The following is a 22,892-nucleotide window of genomic DNA, read 5'->3' as shown; positions in this document are numbered from 1 at the left end:
GTCATGTTTGGATTTGTAGCCTTCTTCCGTCAAAGGAAACAAAGGCTACTTCACTTCAGCTGTCAGCTAAAACCCAGGTTAAGGGAAAAACAGGATCGGTGACATTTTATCTCCAGCCACCCAAACCGTAAGCTGCTAAGTAGCCAATAAACATAAAATACAAGTGTAGCTGGTCTATAGTTAAAAGGCTCATTATAGCCTGCCATGCATATTTTTGCACCTGTGCAAAGCTATAATATCTTTGTTTAGACTAAAGTTGTAAGGTAATAACATGTATTTCAATGAAAAGACAACTAGAAACAGATAAACTATAGATGCTTGTGGTAGTGCAGAGACAGCAGGTGGATGTTGAGGCTTCCTGTGTTGAATCAGTAGTGCAATCTGCAGGTGATGGTAAGGTGGAGGTTATGGTTTTGCAACAATTGGTCTAAAAAAAGAGAGAATCGTACAGTTTGGTTTGTAGTGCGCAAAAGTTAACCTTCAACATGTTTGTCCTCAAAAAAGGAAAACAAAGCACAAGCAGAGCAACATCAGGAATGGGGAGGGAAGAAAATGACCACATGTAAGAAGATGGCTTTGTGGCAAAATGTCTTAATGTGGACAAACTATCTGGGTTTGCAGTAATTCTGAATGATATTACCTCTTTACCTGCTCATAGTGGGTCTCTCAGAGTTGTATTTGAACTTGGTTACTTGTAGCTCAAATGTCTTTATGAAAGTGTATGTGCAGTATTATGGTGTTGTCTGTATACTTGATAAAGGGATTGAGCTTGCTGGCATTTATAGAAAATACAGTTCTCTGAAATATGGAATGAATGTGTAGAAAAACAATCTACACTCTGTTTGGTTGCAGATTTTTGTTGCAGGTTTGTTGCAAATGTATTTATATTTAGGACATCAGCTCTTTTGTTATGCTGGAAGCTTATTTGGTGGGAATAACTGAGTGCCAAGATTTCACCACAGCACACGACCTGAGACACATACTCCAGCATTCATGGAGCGCTTCAAAGACTGAACAAAGTTAATGTGCAACTTTACACAAACAGTTTGAATACAAACAAGATACCAAGTCAAACTTTGAGTTAGTGTAGAGTGGTGAAAAAAGACATACTTTTTATGATATTGTACTAATACACTACAGTCAGCTTGTGTTGTCAGTCTCTTTGTTAAATTGATATTTAAAGAGGGGATAAAGAACATTATTAAATGGACAAATGATGATAAAGTGATTGTTTTGTTAGTCCTTATCCTTCGTTGCTTGTTAGGTAAGCTTTAATAACACTTTAACACTTTTAATGAATGATTAACTTTGTAGGAGTGCACAAGAAAGATAGTATAGCCTCATAAGAAATTGAATGTATAAGAAATTAGTTGGCTAATAGGAAATATTAATGGTTCTCAGGTACGTGATTGTAATATTAGAGGTGACATTTATGTCTTAGATCTTTCCACAGCTGATGATCTGTCATAAATATAACCGATCATAATGCAGGTCAATTAAAATCACTCCAAATAAATCTGAGTTGCAGAAGGTAAAGTCTAATAAAAAGAGGCTAACGTCACTGCATCCCCTCCCGCTTCCTCTCACAGGCAGCAGTAGGGTCTTCCTCTTTCTGGCTGGGTGGCTTTGTCCATGTTTTTAACTGGTATGACACAATGTGGGAAATGGGACAGGCAGCGAGGTGTGAGGGCCGAACTAAAATGGAGCACTGACACACACTGTCAATACTTATTATTGTAGTGAAAGCAGTGTTTAGCGCTGCATCCTGCCCAACCCCATTGGAAACACTGATATGCAAGTTGTCAAAGCAACATGAGGAAGCTGCTGTAACCCAACATGTCACAAGAGACCCACTCGCCTGGGCCCAAACTGCAGCTACAATTGCAAACGTTTTCCTCTGTCAGTTGCCATTTTGTACAAGTAAACCGGTATATCGAGCTAAACTTGAATGGAGTTTGATATTAATACTTACTCAGTTTTTGTTGAAACTATTTTAGAAGTGTTGATTCAACTTGATGGTAATTTTGGCTGTAATACTGTAGTTTGTGGTGCTGCTACTGAGAAGTTGTTTCTAATATTTACAGCTTATTTTATATAAGATCTGCAGTGTTTGCAATTGTGTTTTAGTTACCATACAGTCTTCTATTATTTGACTGCTATTTGCTGTTGAGCATGAATTCTCATTTGTTTGGCTAATCTTGAGAGGTTTATCTCTGTATTTGGCAGTATTGAGTCTGTACAGAGCTCCTGGCTCCTTTGACCTAACTAAATGACCCAGTCAGGCAGAGATGAGGGCGGCTCTGTGGAGACAGGGGAAACAGGTCTGACTGGCCTGCTGCAACTGAAACAGGGAGGCACTCTTCACCTTACTAGTACAGGAGGTGACTGCATGTACGCACCATGACGGCAAGCTGATCCACGAGCTCCTTTCAAATTAGTCACAAATGGAATTAAGGGGTGAAGAGTAGTGGACTTTGGATTTCAGCAGAAACTAAATTTTCCATTTGTAAATAAGTTACCATCTTCATAACCTCCTTCAAATACCCCGTGACACTACTACACTATGCTATAACTCACAAAACTATACACTTTTACCTGCTTTTAAAGTCTGCTATGATAACCTGTTTCTGTGTGCTTTTTAAAAAGGGACACATATGATATATCAATATCAAAGGAACCCACATTTTTAGGATTTCTTCTTTCTGCTGCTTGCAATGTAATTTAGCAGGACAGTGTGCTGTACTACAAATTTAAGAATGACAATAACAAACCAGTTTTTTTTTGTTTACTGAAAGGGTGTCATCGTGACTGAAACCTGTTATGTCGTACGGATTGAGTCATGGTCGTGGTTGTTGTCAGTTTTCTTTGTCTGTCTCCTGTCGCACAGACATGTATTTCCGTCTGCCTCCTGCACAACACTCCACCCTGAAATGTCAGAGCCAAAGCACACTCTTCATTCATATATTTGAGTACAGGAAGAGCTCACAGTTCTCCCCATTAACTCTGTCTCTGCCACTGCAGGCGCTTGTCTCAAGACTTGTCTAAAACGCCACCTCACAAAATGGGAACGAGAGCTGAGCCCTGAGGGGAACACAATTAATTGGGAGGCAGTTTGGGACATTTTCCACTGTTCCAAGAACCCAAATCACCAGTATATCCACTTCAACATATGCCATAGGACATATTGGACTCCTCAGAAGAGATACGTCTCGAAAACCATTCCCACTCCCTATTGTACATTCTGTCAACCTGAACAAACTGGAACTTTACTGCATATGGTCTGGGAGTGTGACCAGGTGCATGAGTTCTGGAATAAAACAACATCAATAATATCTGATGTGATAGGATGTCGAATTCCTACTGACCCGATTGTTTTGTTACTTAATGATGACTCTAAATTACACCTGCTTGAGAGACAGAGGGAGATTTGGCTAGCTGGCTCAACTGCAACCAAGAAAATGATGGCTCAATGCTGGCTCCCCCCTCCCCCCCACTCGCTTTATATAAAACAGTGGTTAGTGTATTTTCTAGACATAGTTATGCTTGAGCTCTCTACAGCAAGATTAACAAAGCCAAGTCATCAACTATCAACCTATGGAAAAGCACAGCAGCACAAATATCAGACCTAATGACCTCAGCGCCACAAGAACGAGAGGTTTGTCTGTTGCTTTTGTTTTCCCCGAGATCGCAGAGGGTGGGGGGTGGGAGAGGGTTTTTGTTCTTGTTCGATTTGTTTATCTGTTCTATGCACCATCTGACATTACCTGGCACATATTGTGGAATTTGGTCTGTATGTCTGAATGATAAATGGTGCTAAAAAATTGATCTAAAAAGAAAAAGAAAACGCCACCTCACTGCAGTATGTCAGGTGGAAAAACTTAGAATCTAGAGACTAGCAGATCTGCCTTGCTAGCCTGCTGACATTGTATGGACCTCAGTTAACAGGCTAATGAAAGCTCAGATTGAGTTGCCTGCATTTGTGCTTTATTATGAAGTGTGAGAGAATTACAGGAGGACATTGTTTTTCTGTGTCTCCACAGCAACAAAGGTTCAGTGAGAAACTGAGCGCTTCAAAAAGCTTTTTGTTGCGTGAGGTGTTTGTTGGAGAGAGTCTCAAATGTTCCATCATGCATCGTTGTTTTTCTGATGAGTGTCACAGACTCCTGCTTCCTTTGTACTGAAGCCTTGTGTCTTGTTCTGATTTGCAGAGCAGCGCAGCAGTGGTCCGTGAGAAGGCTGAAGTGGAGGCAGCCAAGGGTGCAGTGGAGGGCCAAGCAGGACGGCTGACTCAAGAGGCCGAGCGGCTGCGCAGGCGGGCACAGGAGCTGGAAAATGAGGTGGCCAAACTCAACCGCATCATCGATGATGCCAAGCTACAGGAGAGCAGGCAGGGGGAAAGAGCTGGCCGAATGGAGGTGAGGGGTCAAGATGTATGAAGAGGAAGTCGGTCACTCAACTGCTGCTAGTTTTATTTTATTATAATCTGGTTTTGTTCTACACTGCCAATGTCTTATACTATATGAAAGTCTTATATGCCAATGTCTGCTTAACAGAGAGAGAAAAAGCAATTGGAAGAATCTTTGGCTGAAATTAAGGAGCAAGAAGAGGAGATGTCGCATGCCAATCGAGCGTTGACCATTCGGTTGGAGGATGTGCAGGTGAGATCAGCAACACTGCGCTACACTGCCTGTAGAGAAATTTCTATCACATGGACGGTTTGCCATTTTTAATATTGTATCCTTCTATAGAGGAACTTTTCCAAACTGAGCACTGAACACAAGGAGTTGGAGGCGAGGTTACAAGAAGAGAGGACTCAGAAGGAGCAGTTCAAGCACATGAAGAATGACATGGAGGATGAGAGGAGGCTGCTGGACCGCACAGTGGAGAAACTTCAGAGGGAGGTGAGTGTACTTGAGTCTATAGTACAGTAACATTTATCCTAACAGGCAACGCATAGGTAGAGTTTTTCTCAGATAGCAGATTTTGTAGCAAAGAGTTGTGTTGAGTAGTTATTAAATAATCGGTTATTTAAACAATGCGGAGGCCAGTGCTCCTTCAGTTTCACATGCAGTCAGTCCAGAGAACATAATATTGCTCCTGAAGATGAAAAATGAAACCAATTACAGAAAGTTCTTTGGGCACTCTTGGGCAAAGCCAGGAGAAATGGTATATTAAACATTTATGGAGTCAGTCATGTTGGTTTGAAATGCCAACTCGTTTTGACCTCAGTGTTTTCATCAGGGCAGAAATAGTAAGAGTGACTGAAGAACATTTTTTAAATTAAGGGATTCTAAAGGATTTAGGTTGGATATGTGGATTCAATGCATGTTTTTCCTCACATTTCTTTCTGTCTCTCGCCCTGCACTCTACCTCACTGTGCCTGCAGATGAATGATATTGTGGTGGCGTCCCAGTCATCCACTCTGGAGCTCCAGGAACAGATTGATATTTATAAAGAGAACAACCGTAGGGAGCTGACAGATCTGCAGAGGCTTCTGAAGGAGCGAGGACAGGAGCTGGAGAAGTGCCTACTGGCTACCAACATCCTGCAAGAAGAGGTACAGTGTGCTACGTCAGCCTCATCTAACGTTATGGGCCCTCAGAAAAGAGTCACAGATTTGAATGCTGACACCGCTGTCATGGTCAGAGTGGTTAAATCAAGGCCATCATTAGTCAGCCCAACTGAGCCCTCCCATGCAGAACAGCAGATGATGAGCCATTGTTTTTCAACCAGTTTGACTCCTCCAGCCAACATCATCCTCTCCTTTCAGAGAGTGATGTCATCACTTATCACGTATTTCTGCTCCCTGCTGTCCTCTTAAACCCAAAACATAATATTAAAGTGAAGCAGTTGAGCCGAGTAAAGGCATAGAAAATCTCTGTTCTTTATTCTCAGCTAGAATTAAAATGGAAATGTGGAGAATTCCTTCATAATACATTGATGTGGCCACAGCACCATAATGGTGAAACTTCACAACCTGAGACCACTGCATTGTTGCATTCAAGCAATTTATCTTTGTCAGCAGTTAAGAATGTAAAGAATGTTTTTGTTGAGCATAGGAACCGATGTATGTGAATAATTTATGTTAGAAAGAGGATGGCTTATGCTGTTTTATGTAGTTATTAGGGCTGTCAAAATAATGCGTTAATTTCAATTAATTAATCTGAGAAAAAATAACGCGTTAAAAAAAATAATGCAGATTAATCCATTCCATATTGACGTTTGACCCGGAGCCGTTCTAGCCACCATTGGACTGTAAAATGAAGGAGGGAGACGAGAATGTGCTGACTGGATTATTAATTGGAACATTTACTTGTAAAAATCTTCTTCCTGCCAACCCTGGCTACCGAAATCTGGTGCCACTGATATGTCTGCGCTTCTCTCTGTTGCTCTGAAACACAAACACCGCTGCACATGACGCTAGTTAACACTATACTCAACAGCAGCTAACGTTAGCCTACCGCTAGCTAGTAGCTGGATTGAACACGGTTAAAATGCTGACAGCTAACGCTAAACGGTGTAAAGTTTGACTGTGTTTTACTGTAGAGGATTCAACACCGGGATGTAACAATCTGCAGCTGCCGTCGGAAAAACGACACAGACGGTGCGTTCAATGAAACTGGTAAACTACAGCTTCGTGGTGCATTTGAAGTTATTGTAAATGTCCTTTACCATCTGGTTGTTGTTTTTGTCGTTCAACAGCAATTTACTAGTGAAATAAGTTATTGTTATACATTATTATTAAACATTTAATTTTGACCATATGGCCTTAGCAATAAACAAGCCGTTCTTTAATGTCACTAACTGTTGTTTAGTACCCTTTTTTTTCTTTTCTTTTTTTTACTTTCTTAAAAAGTATCGGTTCAGGCACCGTTAATTATGCATGCGATTAATTTCGATTAATTAATCACTTGCATAATTGTGTGTGTTCAGTGTGTTGATATTGTATGTGGTCATGTAAAAGAAAAGAGGATGAAACAAAAAAAAAAAACAGTTTTTGAACCACTAGTGGGGCTGTGAAGTAATGTTACATTACTGTGCAATCAACAGTAATGAAATACAGTACTGCTGATTGCACAGTTGCTCGAGGTAATGTGCCCCAAAAGGATGCAGTGTGCCAATAAAGAAGGAGAAGAAGATAACCGTAAACACTGCAGATTTCAAAACATTAAAAAAGGGGTGTGTGTGAAAATGTTTTCGAGCTAGGAAATGCATTCATCATGTTTGTTAGGCATTAAGGATACTCACAATGTACCCTGACTCTAACCCTGTAAACAAAACTGTGTCTGTTTTATAATGAAAACTTCGCTGGGTACCTTTTTAATAGAGGACTTGGCAGGCTAAGATGATTTTTGGCTTTAGAGAGCTTTAGAGTATTGACATTTCCTTCTCTGGGAGGAACTATCTACTGGAGTCATTACTTTCAGCCTTTATTTGACATGCATAACATGCTGCCACTCAATTTTACGTATTTACTGATCTGAATGGGCTTTCAGCTGTATGTGTGCTTGTGAGTGGAGTGTATAGGACGTGGTCAGCATCCTTTTTTCCTGTCTACATCCATGCTGATGTATCTTTGTCCAGCTGGTGTACAGGAAGAGGAGGATGTCAGTGTTGTGATATCATTGTTGTGAAAGCTGTGGTGGCAGGAATCACATCCTCCTCGCCCTCTCCAGAGAAACGGATTACTTTGGACTGGGCCTAGTGAGTCCACTTTTCCAGCTTGCCCCGTCCTCCTCCAACCAAGTGGACTTGGCAGACTGTCACTAAAATTACAAGTGCAGGCCACACACATGCTGCTTCTTTAAAAGTCTTTCCTTTTTAGAGAGGCCTGTCCAAGAAGACAGCAGTAAGTCACAGCAGGTTTCACTCCCTAGATGTAATTTATTAATTCCTTAGTACAGTCATTTATTAATCCTTTAACTTGCTTATTGCTATTCAGGGCTTGAGAGACGATGTACGAATATTCCATTACGCTTATTACTAAGTCTTTGTATGCTCAGCTTTAGTCCCGTGGCTTAAATTAGGTCTTACTTAAGTACTATTTACATAATGAAATATGGAATAATTCTGCACTAATGGCCAAATATTTGTTCTGGCTGAGACATAAGGGCAGATGATGAATTTTCTTTGTCTTAACATTAAGCAATGGGGGCAATTTTACAGCTGCGGGGGGCACTGCTGCTGAGTGAACACGGGGAGAATCTAGCTGCACTGGATTCATTAGTCACACTCAGAGTACTGTATATTTTCCCTAAGCAGCAACTAAATTGTTGGTCATCGCTACAGCTGTGATACTTAAGATACTTAGGCTACTTAAGATAAGAAGAAAGATGACATATTGAACAGGGAGATGGACTTTCAAGAAGTATTTATAACCATGCTGAGGGTCCTTTTAATGAGACCCTGAACCCCTACTAGACCAGGTCCACTGATCTTCAAAATCTTTGGTCTAGGTATTTACACAGGACAATGAAATGTGTAGGCAATGTGCAATGATGTTTCAGTAATTTTTCAGGTGTTGAAATATGTTGATGCATTTTGTTTTAGTTGTCCCGTCGGGAGGAGGAACTGCGGCAGTGTCAGAGGGAACGAGATGAGGCCGTGCTCAAGGAGACGACGCTGAAGAAAAAGGTTCATGATCTGGAGGTGGAGGCTGAGACAAAGGCCCACGCTAAAGACGAAAAAGTTCGACGCGTCAAACTCATGGAGGTACATAATGTCAAATAAAGCCACTGATAATGGTTTTATCATTAGTAGACATGATGATGTCAGATCGTTGCAAAAGGCCTTATGACCATCATTTAGGATACTCAAACATTCACTCAATTATTTATAGAAAAACAAATTCATATAGCAACACTCGCTGACTGTATGGATGTATCGGCTTCATTTTGCAGGAAAGGGTCGCTCAGCTGGAGTTGGACCTGGATGAGGAGCGTCAGAGCGGAGACCAGCTGATGGACAGGATAGACCGAGGAAGAGAGCAGGTACAACACACACACTCTCAACTAGGATTGGGCATCGAGAACCGATTCCTACTTGGAATCGTTTAAAAAATTACGATTCCAGTAGAATCGTTTCTTTATTGGAATCGTTAGGAATCGTTTAGAGGATTTGGTTTCAAATCCGATCATCGCTTCCCAATTTAACATGGCCAAGTTTTGGTTTCCGAAGCGGCCAGGTGCTTGTTGTGTTGCAGCCTTGGAGCACAGTAAGCAGCGCTCTAGTGTGGCTTTATTTTACATTGAAAAAGCAGTAAAACTGCAAACCACCAATGAATCAAAATAAAACTTTTCCTCTTATTTGTGAAAATAGATATGTGACCCGCTTCAACTCCACCCCTCGAATCGAGAATCGATAAGAACCGGAATCGAAAGGAAGAATCAGAATTGGAATCAGAATTATTAAAATCCAAACGATGCCCAAACCTACTCTCAACACATTCTCATTATCCCTGCTCACCTGTGTCGGTCACCTGCTGCCCATGTACACTTTAGTTCACACAGACATGTCTCTGTTCCATCTCAACCTGTGAATGATATCCAGATCTCTTGCTGCTTTGTCTTCCACCTCTCTAACATCATGACCGCAGTCACTAATCTCTGAACAACACAAACACGTGATCTCTACCAAACAATTTCAGGTCTCAAATATAGTCCTGAAAGAGTAAATTCAGTAATGATTTATATGCAGGTTGATGTGTTATATCAGTGATTCGGTACATGTGCTCACTCTGAGGTGTGTGTTCTTTACATATAATATCCACACCGCAGGATTCCCAGTTTTTTTTTCTGGTCTGGATAAAGTGGACTGGTTATTGCTTTGTAAGATGATCTTGCATAATCATTCATGTTGGCGGCCTGCCCGCGTGGTCTAAGAGTGCCTATCCAATTTTCATGCATCAGTCACAAAAGACCCCTCTTAATGTGCTGCTCGGGCCAAAAATGCAAGTTGCCAAATGTCTCAAGTTTTCAGGTTGTGGAGTTCACTTGGAAATTACACTCAGTAACTTCATCTTGAGAACAAATCCAATTCTTGTGCTTGAAGTCAGTTTTTATATCCTCGCAAGCAAATGCTCTAGTTTTCCTTCCTCCCTGATAAAGCTGCTGACGGAGGCACAGTAAAGTAAGATTTAGATAAAGTACATGTGCTTTTAGGATTGTTTGTTTGTGGAAGAGTGCTTACTAATCAGAGGGAGGATGTTAGTTCTGGAGTTTTTTAAATAACACTGCTTTATTGCAACCCTACTGTTTAAATGCAAATGTGTATGTATTGTGGTCAGAGTTTCATGGAACCTTTGCATCTCCTGAATATTAAATGTAAAAACTATGAGATCCAAACACAGGCCTGTAAGGCTTGGCTACAGGTTCCTCTCAATGTGGAACTGACAGACTCAAAGCTTTGGCCAAAGTTTTTAATTAATGTGCGTAGCGACAACAAGAGAGGCTTAGTGTGTGTTGAGTAGAGTATTTAAAATCTCCCTAAATGGTTTCCCTTTTGAAAAATTCCCTAGCAGGGAGGAAAGAGTGGCGTCGTGACAAAGTGGCATTGGTTCGGCATGAGGCTGAGGTTGGTTGTCAGGGCAACACTCGAGCTTTGTGCAGACAGAGTGGAGTAGGTTGAGTGCTCATGGTGTGTGTTTGTCAGTGCACACACCCGCGGGTATGTGCTGGTGTGTGTGTGTGCTGTGTACTGTGCTCTAATGTCTGTGGGGAGGAGAGGGGGGGATGTATGGCTATGGGATGGAGGGGTGCTGGGGTTGCAGCAGAGGCAGCAGGAAGAACACCTGCGTCTCTCCTGGCACCAGGTGCTGCTCTCCTGTCTAAATGAGAGTAATCTCCCCTCTCCTCTCCTGCCGTCTTTCACAAAGCAGATTAGTTTCGCGGTATGTTCCAGTCTGCTGATTCAGCTCCCTCAAGCACTGTGCTGGGTGCACCAGTTATAGGGGCCATCGTTCATCAGAGAAGCCCACTGTCACCTACTAATTGGCATAAAATATCACCAATTCTAAGCTCCCCTCACAAAGAAAGAACCATCACGGCTGTATCGATTTCTTTTCATCCTCCCTTCTTTTGAACCAGACTATCACTGAGCAGTCATGTTCATACAGTAAGGCCTCTCGGAGTTGATTTCATGTTCAGTGAGTGGATATTTGATCACATCAGATTAATATTAAAGGTATAGTTCGACATTTTGGGATATATGCTTATTCACCTTCTTGCTGAGAGTTGGACGATACCACTCTGATATCTGTCCGTCTGTTAAATATAAGCCAGTTAGTTTAGCTTAGAGTAAATACTGCTACTGATACAGCTAGTCTGGTAAATCTTAAAAAAAATCTTACTATGTTCACATAAGCACAACTTGTCATGTTTGCACTCCAAAATGTTGAACTATTCCTTTTAATGTTGTATATCCACACACCTTATACAAAAATGTTGCCAAGTTTAAATAAATAACGTTTTATTATTATTTTAATAATATGTTAGTCTAAAAGCCCACAGCTATATATTCTTTACAGAAACTACTGGCATTGATTTATTTTAACATGTTTTTCCTACAACCCTGTGTCACTGGGAGTTGACATAAAGATCAACAAAAAATGGAATGCAGCCAAACAAGAAAATCCAGTTTACTAATTAACTGAGGCCCTTTCAGCATTAAGTCTTCTATTGTTTAGCATTTTGAGCCACTGAGCGCTACAGTGGTTTCTGGTGTGGGTGAGACCGTATCGGATAATAATTGTCATCAGACTGTGTGGGACCGTAGCGATGACAGTGTCTGGACTCGGCTTGACAGGTGGAGCAGATGAGGAATGAACTCCTGCAGGAGAGGGCTAGCAGACAGGACCTGGAGTGTGACAAGATGGCTCTGGAGAGACAGGTACACACTCTGTCTGGAGGAAAACCCTACAAACTCAGAACAAAGCACAAACTCATTTCATTCATATGTCTTTTCATCATTTTCATTGAGTTTCCAATTCATTCATTTATTTTTGATACACTAATATTATTGTACTGTATATATTATGATATACACATACATTTGCCCAGTTATGTGCCTCACTACTTCTCTCTTTGTGACCTCTCTAGACCAAAGACCTGAAGAGCAGAGTGGCTCATTTAGAAGGCTCCCACAAGTCCAACAAAGAGGGCCTGGTAGCCCAGCTGGAGGATCGCATACAGGAGCTGGAGGGGAGATTGGAGGGGGAGGAAAGGTGAGATGAAGGCTCCGACGGGGAATAGAGATGAGGTGTGCTGGTGTCAAGGTGACGGAAGAGGAAAGTGTTAGGGGGGAAAGTTAACTGGAAAGTAGAGAACTAGGTTAGGTATGACAGCCTGGGAGTGACTTCTAAGTTCAAGTTTATACTTAGACACTGATGGATTTAGACTACAACATTGGAGCCCATATACAGGTGCTGGTCATATAATTAGAATATCATGAAAATGTTGATTTATTTCAGTAATTCCATTCAAAAAGTGAAACTTGTATGATGTATACATTCATTCCACACAGACTGATATATTTCAAGTGTTTATTTCTTTTAATTTTGATGATTATAACTGACAACTAATGAAAACCCCAAATTCAGTATCTCAGAAAATTAGAATATTACTGAAGACCAATACAAAAATAGGACTTTTAGAAATGTTGGCCAACTGAAAAGTATGAACATGAAAAGTATAGTTAATTGGGGCTCCTTTTGCCTGAATTACTGCAGCAATGCGGCGTGGCATGGAATTGATCAGTCTGTGGCACTGCTCAGGTGTTATGAGAGCCCAGGTTGCTCTGATAGTGGCCTTCAGCTCTTCTGCATTGTTGGGTCTGGCGCATCGCATCTTCCTCTTCACAATACTCCATAGATTTTCTGTAGGGTTAAGGTCAGGCGAGTTTGCTGGCCAATTAAGAACAGGGATACCATGGTCCTTAAACCAGGTACTGGTAGCTTTGGCACTGTGTGCAGGTGCCAAGTCCTGTTGGAAAATGAAATCTGCATCTCCATAAAGTTGGTCAGCAGCAGGAAGCATGAAGTGCTCTAAAACTTCCTGGTAGACGGCTGCGTTGACCCTGGACCTCAGAAAACACAGTGGACCAACACCAGGAGATGACATGGCACCCCAAACCATCACTGACTGTGGAAACTTTACACTGGACTTCAAGCAACATGGATTCTGTGCCTCTCCTCTCTTCCTCCAGACTCTGGGACCTTGATTTCCAAAGGAAATGCAAAATGTACTTTCATCAGAGAACATAACTTTGGCCCACTCAGCAGCAGTCCAGTCCTTTTTGTCTTTAGCCCAGGCGAGACGCTTCTGACGCTGTGTCTTGTTCAGGAGTGGCTTGAGCTGCTGAAACCCATGTCTTGCTTACGTCTGTGCGTGGTGGTTCTTGAAGCACTGACTCCAGCTGCAGTCCACTCTTTGTGAATCTCCCCCACATTTTTTAATGGGTTTTGTTTCACAATCCTCTCCAGGGTGTGGTTATCCCTATTGCTTGTACACTTTTTTTCTACCACATCTTTTCCTTCCCTTCACCTCTCTATTAATGTGTTTGGACACAGAGCTCTGTGAACAGCCAGCCTCTTTAGCAATGACCTTTTGTGTCTTGCCCTTCTTGTGCAAGGTGTCAGTGGTCGTCTTTTGGACAGCTGTCAAACCAGCAGTCTTCCCCATGACTGTGTAGCCTACAGAACTATAAAACTATTTTCTGAGATACTGAATTTGGGGTTTTCATTAGTTGTCAGTTCTAATCATCAAAAGTTAAAGAAATAAACACTTGAAATATATCAGTCTGTGTGGAATGAATCTATACATTATACAAGTTTCACTTTTTGAATGGAATTACTGAAATAAATCAACTTTTTCATGATATTCTAATTATATGACCAGCACCTGTAGGAGAAGGAGATCACAACTTTAATATTGCTTTAAATGATGTACATCAATTGGAATTGGGACTTTAAATCAGACTATACAGGTGACTTTTAAATCATTTTCTTATTCAGAGGAAAAAATCAAATTCTGGGTAATCAAATCCTTAGGGGGGGGGGGAATCTGAACAGCTCTTAATTATTAGAATTCAAAGCTTTATGCAAGTCAATATGATGTGCTGCACTACATGTACAGTATGATGATGCATCGCGTTGCATGGGTTTCAGGGAGCGTGCCAACCTGCAGCTGGTGAACCGCAGGCTAGAGAGGAAGGTTAAAGAGATGATGATGCAGGGTGAAGAAGAACATAACTCATTGCAAGATCAAAAGGACCAAGTACGTAATACACACTTTCATGCCCCGACTAACCATCATTAAACTCAATGTACTACATACTTTAAATGAATAGCCATCTAGTGAAAATATTTGTGGAACCCTTTTAACCCTGTGCTTGTTGTTTCTTCTTGAAGTTGAATCTGCGTCTAAAGGCCTTGAAAAGGCAAATGGATGAGGCTGAAGAGGAGATCGACCGACTGGAGCACAGCAAGAAGAAGCTGCAGAGAGACCTGGATGAGCAACAGGAGGCCAATGAGCAGCTCCACGGCCAGCTCAAAGCTCTGCAAAATGAGATCAGGTAAACGCATAAAAACAACATCCGATTGTCCATTAGTCATCCGTTACAGACTAAAATAAGAAAGGGTTTAAAAACAAAATAATAATACACATACATTCTCAGTGTCCTAGTTATAAGCAGCACGATGTCCAATGGTTAGCACTGTGGCCTCACAGCAAGAAGGTACCGGGTTGGAACCCTGGCCGTCCTGGGCCTTTCTGTGTGGAGTTTGCATGTTCTCCCCATGTCTGTGTGGGTTTTTCTCTGGGTGCTCCTGTTTCCCCCACCACTTAAAACATGTTCCTCTCCTGCTGCCCTACGTCACCCAAGTGGGTGCTACTATTGGTGGTGGTAGAGAGTAGTTCTCCCCCAACCCAAAAGCGTTTTTAATGTGTCTATGATAAAGCGCTATTATAAATGTAATGAATTATTATAATATTATTCTTTCTCATCCAGGCGTAAGAGCACCTCAGCACCACTGCTCAACACCCTGGACGACGACGACGACGAGGATGACGACATCAGCACCGACGGGGAGACGTACTTCAGCTCATCATTGGGGTACAAGCGCTCCTCAAGTCAGGACAACATCTTGTCCACCTTCACTTTGTAAACAAACGGGACGGGAGGTGGATGATAAAGCTGCTTTATATACATCACTGTTGGACCAAACGGCTGGAGAGCTGTGCCACATGCTTTTTGAAAAGACTACACGCAAATATCTGTGTGGTTCGTTCTGGGTTCAATCTTGATGTCCTTAAATTCAATCAGTATTATTTGAGCAGCTCTGAGATGAATAGATTCAATCATAAAAGTTTTGATGTTTTAGCCTCTCCAATGGAAATTAAATGTATATACTGTTTAATTTGGTAATTTTACATTCCCACATGAAATCGTATGTAAATGTTTCAGTTCTTTCTGAGTGGATTCTCCTTTGTTAACAAATACATTACACATGATTATCCTAGCATTAGTAAACTTAAAAACTTTAATTCACTGTAAAACAATGCAACCAGTACTGCCTTTTGAACAATATGAGGTGATTAATCCTCACTGTTTTATACCTATCAAATATGTTAAATGTACTTGCAGTATCTGAATATTAAGTTCTATATCATTCCATTTAAAAAAAAAAATAAATAAATAAATCTTTACATTTTATGATTGAAGATCATATCGGAGTATATAAAGTGACCAGTGCCAGGATGTTTTTTATTTTTTTTATTTATTCACAGTTGAATACACAATATCCTGGCTCAGTGAGTGTTTTAGGGAACAGTTAATGAGGGACTTTGTACACATCCATTTTTAGACCGTTTTATATGGTTTGATATGAATAATAGATCCATTAAAATATTATCAACAGGCATTTGTTGCAATTTTATCACACAAGTTACTCCAAATATTCGTGACACCACAGTATTGCTTTTACTTATCTACTGGAAAAGGCTGCTTAATGCAATCATGTGTGATAAAACCTAAATTAACTTTATTTAGTCTTTTCTGTGATTATTGATTCTGAATCAGACTTGTAGCAGTTACAGCACCGAACAAAGATACACATATCGAAACAATTTCATCTCTGAAGAGATTATATTAGAAACCCATTGATCTAACTTCTATCTTTGGTAGTGATTTCTCTCCTGAATGGGGTAGTGTTGATAACTGGACATGGTTTAAATCTTTTTGTTTAACCTCATGTGTGTGTGTTTGAATTGTGCCACTGCACATAAAGCCTTGCAATGCCTTGTACACGTGTTCTAATTTCCCTTGAGCTCAAGGGAATTTCTTCAGATGAGAAACTGACATTTGATGTTTTGCTACACTGTGATGATTTGCACTCTCTGTTGGCTCTGCATGAAATATAAGTCTGACATATAAGTCTGACACCTGTGGAGGGAGAGTTGAACGAGACAAATTGCTGCCACTACCTCTCTGTACACGTGTATGTTCATAAATCCTGCTGAGACTAAAATAAAGTTACTTCCAGTTACTCTTACTCATGTTTCTTTTCTTGTTGAATAATTCCTGGACATTGATTATAACGCTTAAAGATCCCTTTCAGACATGTTTTAGCAGGTACCGTATAAACATATTCTGCTTTGAATAATGATTTGTATCTGATATCATTTTTCCACAAAAGTTCAAATGCCTAGTTAAAAATTCTTAAAGTGCCCATATTATGCTCATTTTCAGGTTCATAATTGTATTTTAAGGTTGTACCAGAATAGGTTTACATGGTTTAATTTTCAAAAAACACCATATTTTTGTTGTACTGCACAGCTCTCTCTCACTGCTGCAGATCCTCTTTTCAGCTGGTCTCTGTTTTAGCTACAGAGTGAGACCTCTTTTCTTCTTCTGTACTATCTTTGATTGCACTCGCACATGCTCAGTAGCTCAGATGTAGATCATGTCAGCTAGCTAGCTCCATAGACAGTAAAAGAGAGGCTGTTTCTCCAACTTCGTCAGTTACAAGGCAGAATTAGCTGGGAGACTTCTAAATGAGGGTGCACATGTAAGTAGTTCTTTTGTAGATTATGGTGAACTTGTGTGTGTTGTAGCAGTGCTTTGCTATTGAGAACGAGGTAGCATGCGAGCTAACGGTTGCGGTTAACCAGCTCGTTTGCGGTTAACCAGCACGGCTTGTGACGTCACAAGCCGTGCTGATTTTGACCAGCTCACCTGGAGACTGAAGGCAGGACACATTCAGAAACCGTATCTCACTCAAAACAGCATGGATGGATTTTTTTCAAAGTTTGTATGCGTGTGGAAGCACCAGAGACACAAAAGAACACCCCAAATCCCAGAAAAAGTGTTTTTTTTCATAATATGGGCACTTTAAGACAAGAAGAATCCTTGATCATTGTCCTTTACTTAAGTAGACATAATCAACACAACTGTGAAAATAGTCTAGTAAAAGTCCTGCATTTTAAGTTGTACTCAAGTATCAGCAAAAATGTAATCAAAGTACTTTAGAAGTGCTTTTGTTTGAATATTAAACAAGCTATTCATTTTCAACACCTGTTAACTTTTATGCAGCATTTTCATAACTGATCAAGGTGGAGCTGATTTAAACTATTTCATGTGATGATCATATTGTTAATTTCCTTCTTAAAATAAGTGAAAGAATCTGCCATTCTAGTTCGATTTTTTCAGCCTGTTTCCGACAGAAATAAACTTGTTAATGAGTGTGAGAAAATATGACTTTTAGGACTCAATAATAGACACAAATTACTTGATGAGATGGAATTGTTTTGCAGTGTTTGCACTATGCAAAATGTGAAATTTTACAACGCAACTGAAACAAACTGAAACAGATGTACACAGTTGTACACTGACTTCAGTCAGCCTCTGTGATAAAATCTGTGGGGTCAAAGCAGCTGTGACAACAGAGGCTCTTTATCTTTAATTTTGTGCTCAGTGGGTCAGTATTTTTCCTGCTGGAACATATGAAGCAAATGAATCCTGTGTTTGGGCCTGATCCCCTTTCAGTGCAGAGCTTTGACCTGCTTCAGTCTGTGGGGAAAAGAGAATTCCTGGTGTCGAGCTGGAGCACAGTGGAAAGTGTATGTATTTGTAATGAATTTGCGTCACATTGTAGAGGTCTGCTTTTACTTTGATATTAAAGAATCAGTGTCAATAAAAGCTACAATAATCTACTTTGATTTCATGTTTTAAGACAAAACGTCCCAGTATTTCTTTCTTTACACTGGTATCTACAGCTGACTACAGCAAAACAAGGAGGTGAATGGGCTGAGCTTTCTTTTTCACACTGGCTATTGTTGGCAGGGCATGACCTTCATTTGTTGCTATTCTGTGTGGAACAAACAAATCAACCGTTCAAGTGCCACAGTATTATCTCTCTCTCTCTTTTGTGTGAAGTCTAAACTAATAGGGGCTGCAGGCTGGATGGCTTAAGAGGGGAAATTTGTGTATGCTTAACAAGGTGACCATTCTTGGGATTCCTTTATGTGCTTGAGTGAGTTCAACCAGAGTGACTACTGAGAAATAAAGAGGTAGACAGCTGAGAGAGAGTTGTCTCGGAGGGAACTGAGATTTCTCTTTATTTCACACTTCTAAATAAGAAACATACAAGTTCAACAAGTCTATTTCTGGCGGTTAAGTGTAGGTGGACAGAAAGAAATAATAACAGCTTGCGAGCATTTCTGTTCAAAATCTCATAGTGCCATGCTGCCCCCTTGCTGTAATAATGGTACATGGTTTCATAGTTTTGGTTCCCTAACAACAAGTAAGCTTTCCTAAAAACTAAGATGCAATAGAAGATCCGAAATAAACAGAAAAAAAAATCATATTAATCAAATAAAGATCTGAACATAATTTTTTAAGTAAATTAAAGCGAATTCGTACATTTGGACTTTTTTAATTGAGTGCAAAAGTGGTCACTATCAATGAAAAGGCATGTCTGTTCTGTGTTCCATTACTTTACAGGTATGAGCATTAATAACGAAGTAAACACTAAATGGTTTGTAAGTGGGAGTGGAGGCTAGTTTTTTATCCCCGAGCTGAGCTATCAGACCTCTGCAGACCCAGAGGGACATAAAGGGGAACGTCTCTCACTCAAACAACCTACGTAACTCCTAAATAATTCCATCTTGATGATGAATAGTTTCGCTATAAGACTTTTGTGAATGATTATTATTATATTTTATGGCTGGTTTACTGAATGTGGTGCAAAGATAAAAGGTAGATGTCCTTTTTGTAAGTTCAGTGACCTTTACACGCTCTGGTCTGACCCCATATCCTCAAATCTTATTTGTAGATCAACACCCGCAAAGTTGTATTGAGTTTTTGTGTTGAGTAATACAAGTAACACTGCTTAGGTTCTGTAACACATTCAACATTTGCCTCAGGCAATGAAAACTTCAGTACAGCAGGACAAACCTGCTTTCCAGGCTTGTTTGTTTTGAGTCACTATATTGTATCTCAACTCTTTTATGATCAACATATAGTTTTTGAAAACATTTTACACAGCTGAGTCCATTTCTGTAAATAAAGGAAGATTTTGTTCAGAAATGAAGGACTTCTTAAATTAACTACCATACAGGCAAATCCACTTGATATTACAATGAAACGTCAGCAAGCCAATCCAATGTGCCCCTCCCCTTTTGGATGAGGTCACTTACACTGAATGAATGATTTATCAGAGGCTATAGATCCATAAAGCTGTCATCATTTCCTTTGATTTTGGCATTGAACCTTTCCATCGTAAAAAACTCACCCACCATTGTGTTACAGTAGGTTTTTTTAAAGATTAGGTTTACATTTGTTCAAGTCTATCTACTACTAGATACACTTCAACAAATGTGAACTTAAATACTTTAAGAGGACAAAATCCACAGTACTAATAGTGTGCAGTTCAGCCAAATATAATGAGGCTTCAGCAGTTACAAAACTCAAGAAGGGATCTTTTAAATTTACTGTGTTTTTGGTACCAAATTCCCTCTTAGTCTTACTATTCCTCCGCCCCTGCTCAGCAAGGAAACTCTGTTTGTGGATTACCAAAGAGGGAAAGACTGTAACTTCCCCACTTGCTAAAGCTTCATATTAACTTCTTAATCTGAACATTAGATGTCATTTTCACACAGAATGAGGACTGTGTGGAGTTTTTCCACAATCACTTACATGATACATTACTTTAAGAGGGAATCACTTTGCAGCCAGTATGGAAAAGAGAACCAATGACACTTTCAATGTACATATTGTACGTGTTAGTATTGCTTTAAGACAAACTTAAAGAAAACGTGAACCTATATCCTTTAAAGAGTACACATTTTTTTGTACAGCAGCTTCAATATGTGTGAGAAAAATTCCTACTTTAAGTAAAAATATTCAGCTTTAAAATTGTACTAATGAAAAACTGTGCATGAACACAACTTTTTGAACAACCCAGTCAGTTGCTTTTTAAGGTTGCCACACATTTCTGAAAGCAGTGCAGCATTGGGAAGCTGCGTCACTTCATCACAGACAGAACATTTGTCTGTCAACAGTTGTAATGGTGTTTATCTGTCAAGCAATCACTAAAACACAAGTCCACAGCTACAGGCACGGTGAAAAGGACAACAGCTATTGTTGTTGGTTTAAACAGCGAAATCTTACACAAGCAACTGCTGCCACACAGGCGAGAAGATCAAACACCTCCACTGTAACCTACATGCAGCAACAAACAATACACGCAACTTAACTCCTAGTTATCGCTATCTTCCAGTGCTGGATAAAGTACTCAATAGCAATACCACACATATTCTATTACAAGTAAAAGACATGCATTGAACATGTTACTTGAGTAAAGGAATTTTACTTACTTACTTTACTTTAAAATGTACTTGAAGTTTCTAAAATGTAAATGTCCCCTGTGAGTGTTGTACTATATTATTAGATTTTTTTAGTGCTGTGTATGTGTTAATGTGCAGAATTGTACTGTTGTAGTTGGTCAAGGGAGAGCTAATTTTGCCCTTCATAATTTCCCAGAGCCCAAAGTGACACCTTCAAATTGCTTGCTTGGTGCAACAAATATTTCAAACAAATTACTCAGTTTACGATAACTTAAGACAAGGGAAAGCAGCAAATCATTACATGAGAAGCCGGAACCATGATTAATCAACTAATCATTTCAGCTCTAATGAGATCTGAAATAGTCAGTTTAATCTATAACAAAGCATCATATTTTGTAAGATCATCAATAACAAAGCATCATATTTTGTAAGATCATCATGTGTTTTATATGTAGAATAATAATATGAAATGCAACTACAGCCATCAAATAAATGTAATGGAGTAAAAAAGTACAATATTTCCCTCTGAATTGTAGTTGAGTAAAAGTATAAAGTGCCATGAAATTGAAGTACAAGTACCTCCAATTTGTACTCAAGTGAAGAACTTGAGTAATGTTAGTTACCTTCCCATAACATGTTGCTTATCTGCTTGTTGGCAAATCATAACAGATGTTATCTCAGGACACTTAACAGACAGAGTAGGTCTAGACCTACTTATTCTATAATTTTCAGAGACCCAGCAATTCCCCCCAAGAGCATGCATTTGGTCGAGGAGTATCATGACACAAAACCCCAGAGGATAGCGCATAAAAACATTACTAAAAACACTTAATTCCAAAGTGGTCCTCGACGGAATCAGCAAACAGGACACATGGAAGCACTCACATTACAATATAAACCTACTAGTCCCTCTTGCAACGTAACGCCCATGGCTCAAACTCCCTCCCTTAAAAGTGAACCATCACTCCCCACAAAGCAGCCTTAACTTTTGTTTTAAAAATAGTCTTTGTTCCATGAGAAAATCCCAGTATTGGAAAATTAGCTTCTTGCTATTTAACCTTTAATACGAGGAACACTGCATGCCATAATGCTTGCTCTTATGTCGCAATTATGTTGGCTTCCAACCATGTGACATTTGACAGTTCATATATTCTCGGTCTTTATTTGGGGGTTTTTCAGTCAAATGTACTCCACGTTATTTCTGGTCGTTCTTGGAAGACCGGCCCCGTGGAATTGATCCAATGCTGAATCAAAATCTGACCGAAAAACAGTTAAAGTACAATCGTGACAGGAAGTGAATAGGATATGTTTATGGGAGAGGACTTCCACATGAGGAAAGGATTGCCACAAGGCCTGGCTGAGAGACCGGCTCACTGATTGCAGAAGTAAAGATACACTGTTTGTTTGACGTCTGGTTACTGATTAACCACTCAGACCTGCAGAAATACCACGTATACTGATCTGGAAATTTTTCTTTTCATATTTACTGATGTATTTTGACATCAGCTAACAGCTGATCTGTGTTGATAATAAATAATGTACAGCCAAACAAGCTCTTGGTTGGCAAACAGCCTTTAAACTTGACTCTCCTCTGTGACTCTCGTGTGTCTCTAGTTCCTAGTAAAAGGGAGTGACTGTAGCCATTCATACGAAGAATAAGATCTGGCTGTCAGGACTGATGAGCATAAATACATTGTGTAAAAAAACAAAAAACACCAAGGTGTAATTGTGAGGCGGAAGGTAACAATACCAGTAACAAATCATGTTTACTGTGTTGCCTTCCTCTTCATCACTACCAACTACCAAGTATCAATAATGTATTGTCTTAAAGCGACTCCTGTATTACAAGACACCTCCTGCAGCTTTACTATAAACCATGTTCTGACTATTTGGAATTAGAAGAAAAGATTTCCATTTTCTCTGCGGCAGTGCTGGAAGAACTAGTCAAATCGTTTTTTCTTTTTTAAAGCAAAAGTATCAATACCACACTACAAGCTTGTAATAAAAGAGCAAAAAATGTTATGTAGTAAAAATATATTTTGCAGTTATTAG

General features: G+C 39.9%; 1 protein-coding gene across 1 annotated transcript in view; it reads left to right on the top strand.

The window, feature by feature from the left end:
• cgnl1 (cingulin-like 1) overlaps nt 1–16,546 on the top strand; it is a 33,676-nt gene extending 17,130 nt beyond the window's left edge. The window contains exons 9-19 of the mRNA XM_078249175.1: nt 4,209–4,415; nt 4,554–4,658; nt 4,749–4,901; nt 5,387–5,557; nt 8,551–8,712; nt 8,901–8,990; nt 11,803–11,886; nt 12,096–12,220; nt 14,162–14,270; nt 14,405–14,568; nt 15,004–16,546. Of these exons, the coding sequence (XP_078105301.1) occupies nt 4,209–4,415; nt 4,554–4,658; nt 4,749–4,901; nt 5,387–5,557; nt 8,551–8,712; nt 8,901–8,990; nt 11,803–11,886; nt 12,096–12,220; nt 14,162–14,270; nt 14,405–14,568; nt 15,004–15,160 (1,527 nt within the window). The 3' untranslated portion in view covers nt 15,161–16,546. The remainder of the gene's footprint in view (nt 1–4,208; nt 4,416–4,553; nt 4,659–4,748; nt 4,902–5,386; nt 5,558–8,550; nt 8,713–8,900; nt 8,991–11,802; nt 11,887–12,095; nt 12,221–14,161; nt 14,271–14,404; nt 14,569–15,003) is intronic.
• Nucleotides 16,547–22,892: the final 6,346 nt, after the last annotated feature.

The sequence above is a fragment of the Sander vitreus genome, chromosome 1 (genome assembly GCF_031162955.1).
Source record: "Sander vitreus isolate 19-12246 chromosome 1, sanVit1, whole genome shotgun sequence".
NCBI lineage: Eukaryota > Metazoa > Chordata > Actinopteri > Perciformes > Percidae > Sander > Sander vitreus.
The sequence above is the reverse complement of the archived record's forward strand: the minus strand, read 5'-3'. Positions and strand labels throughout refer to the sequence as shown.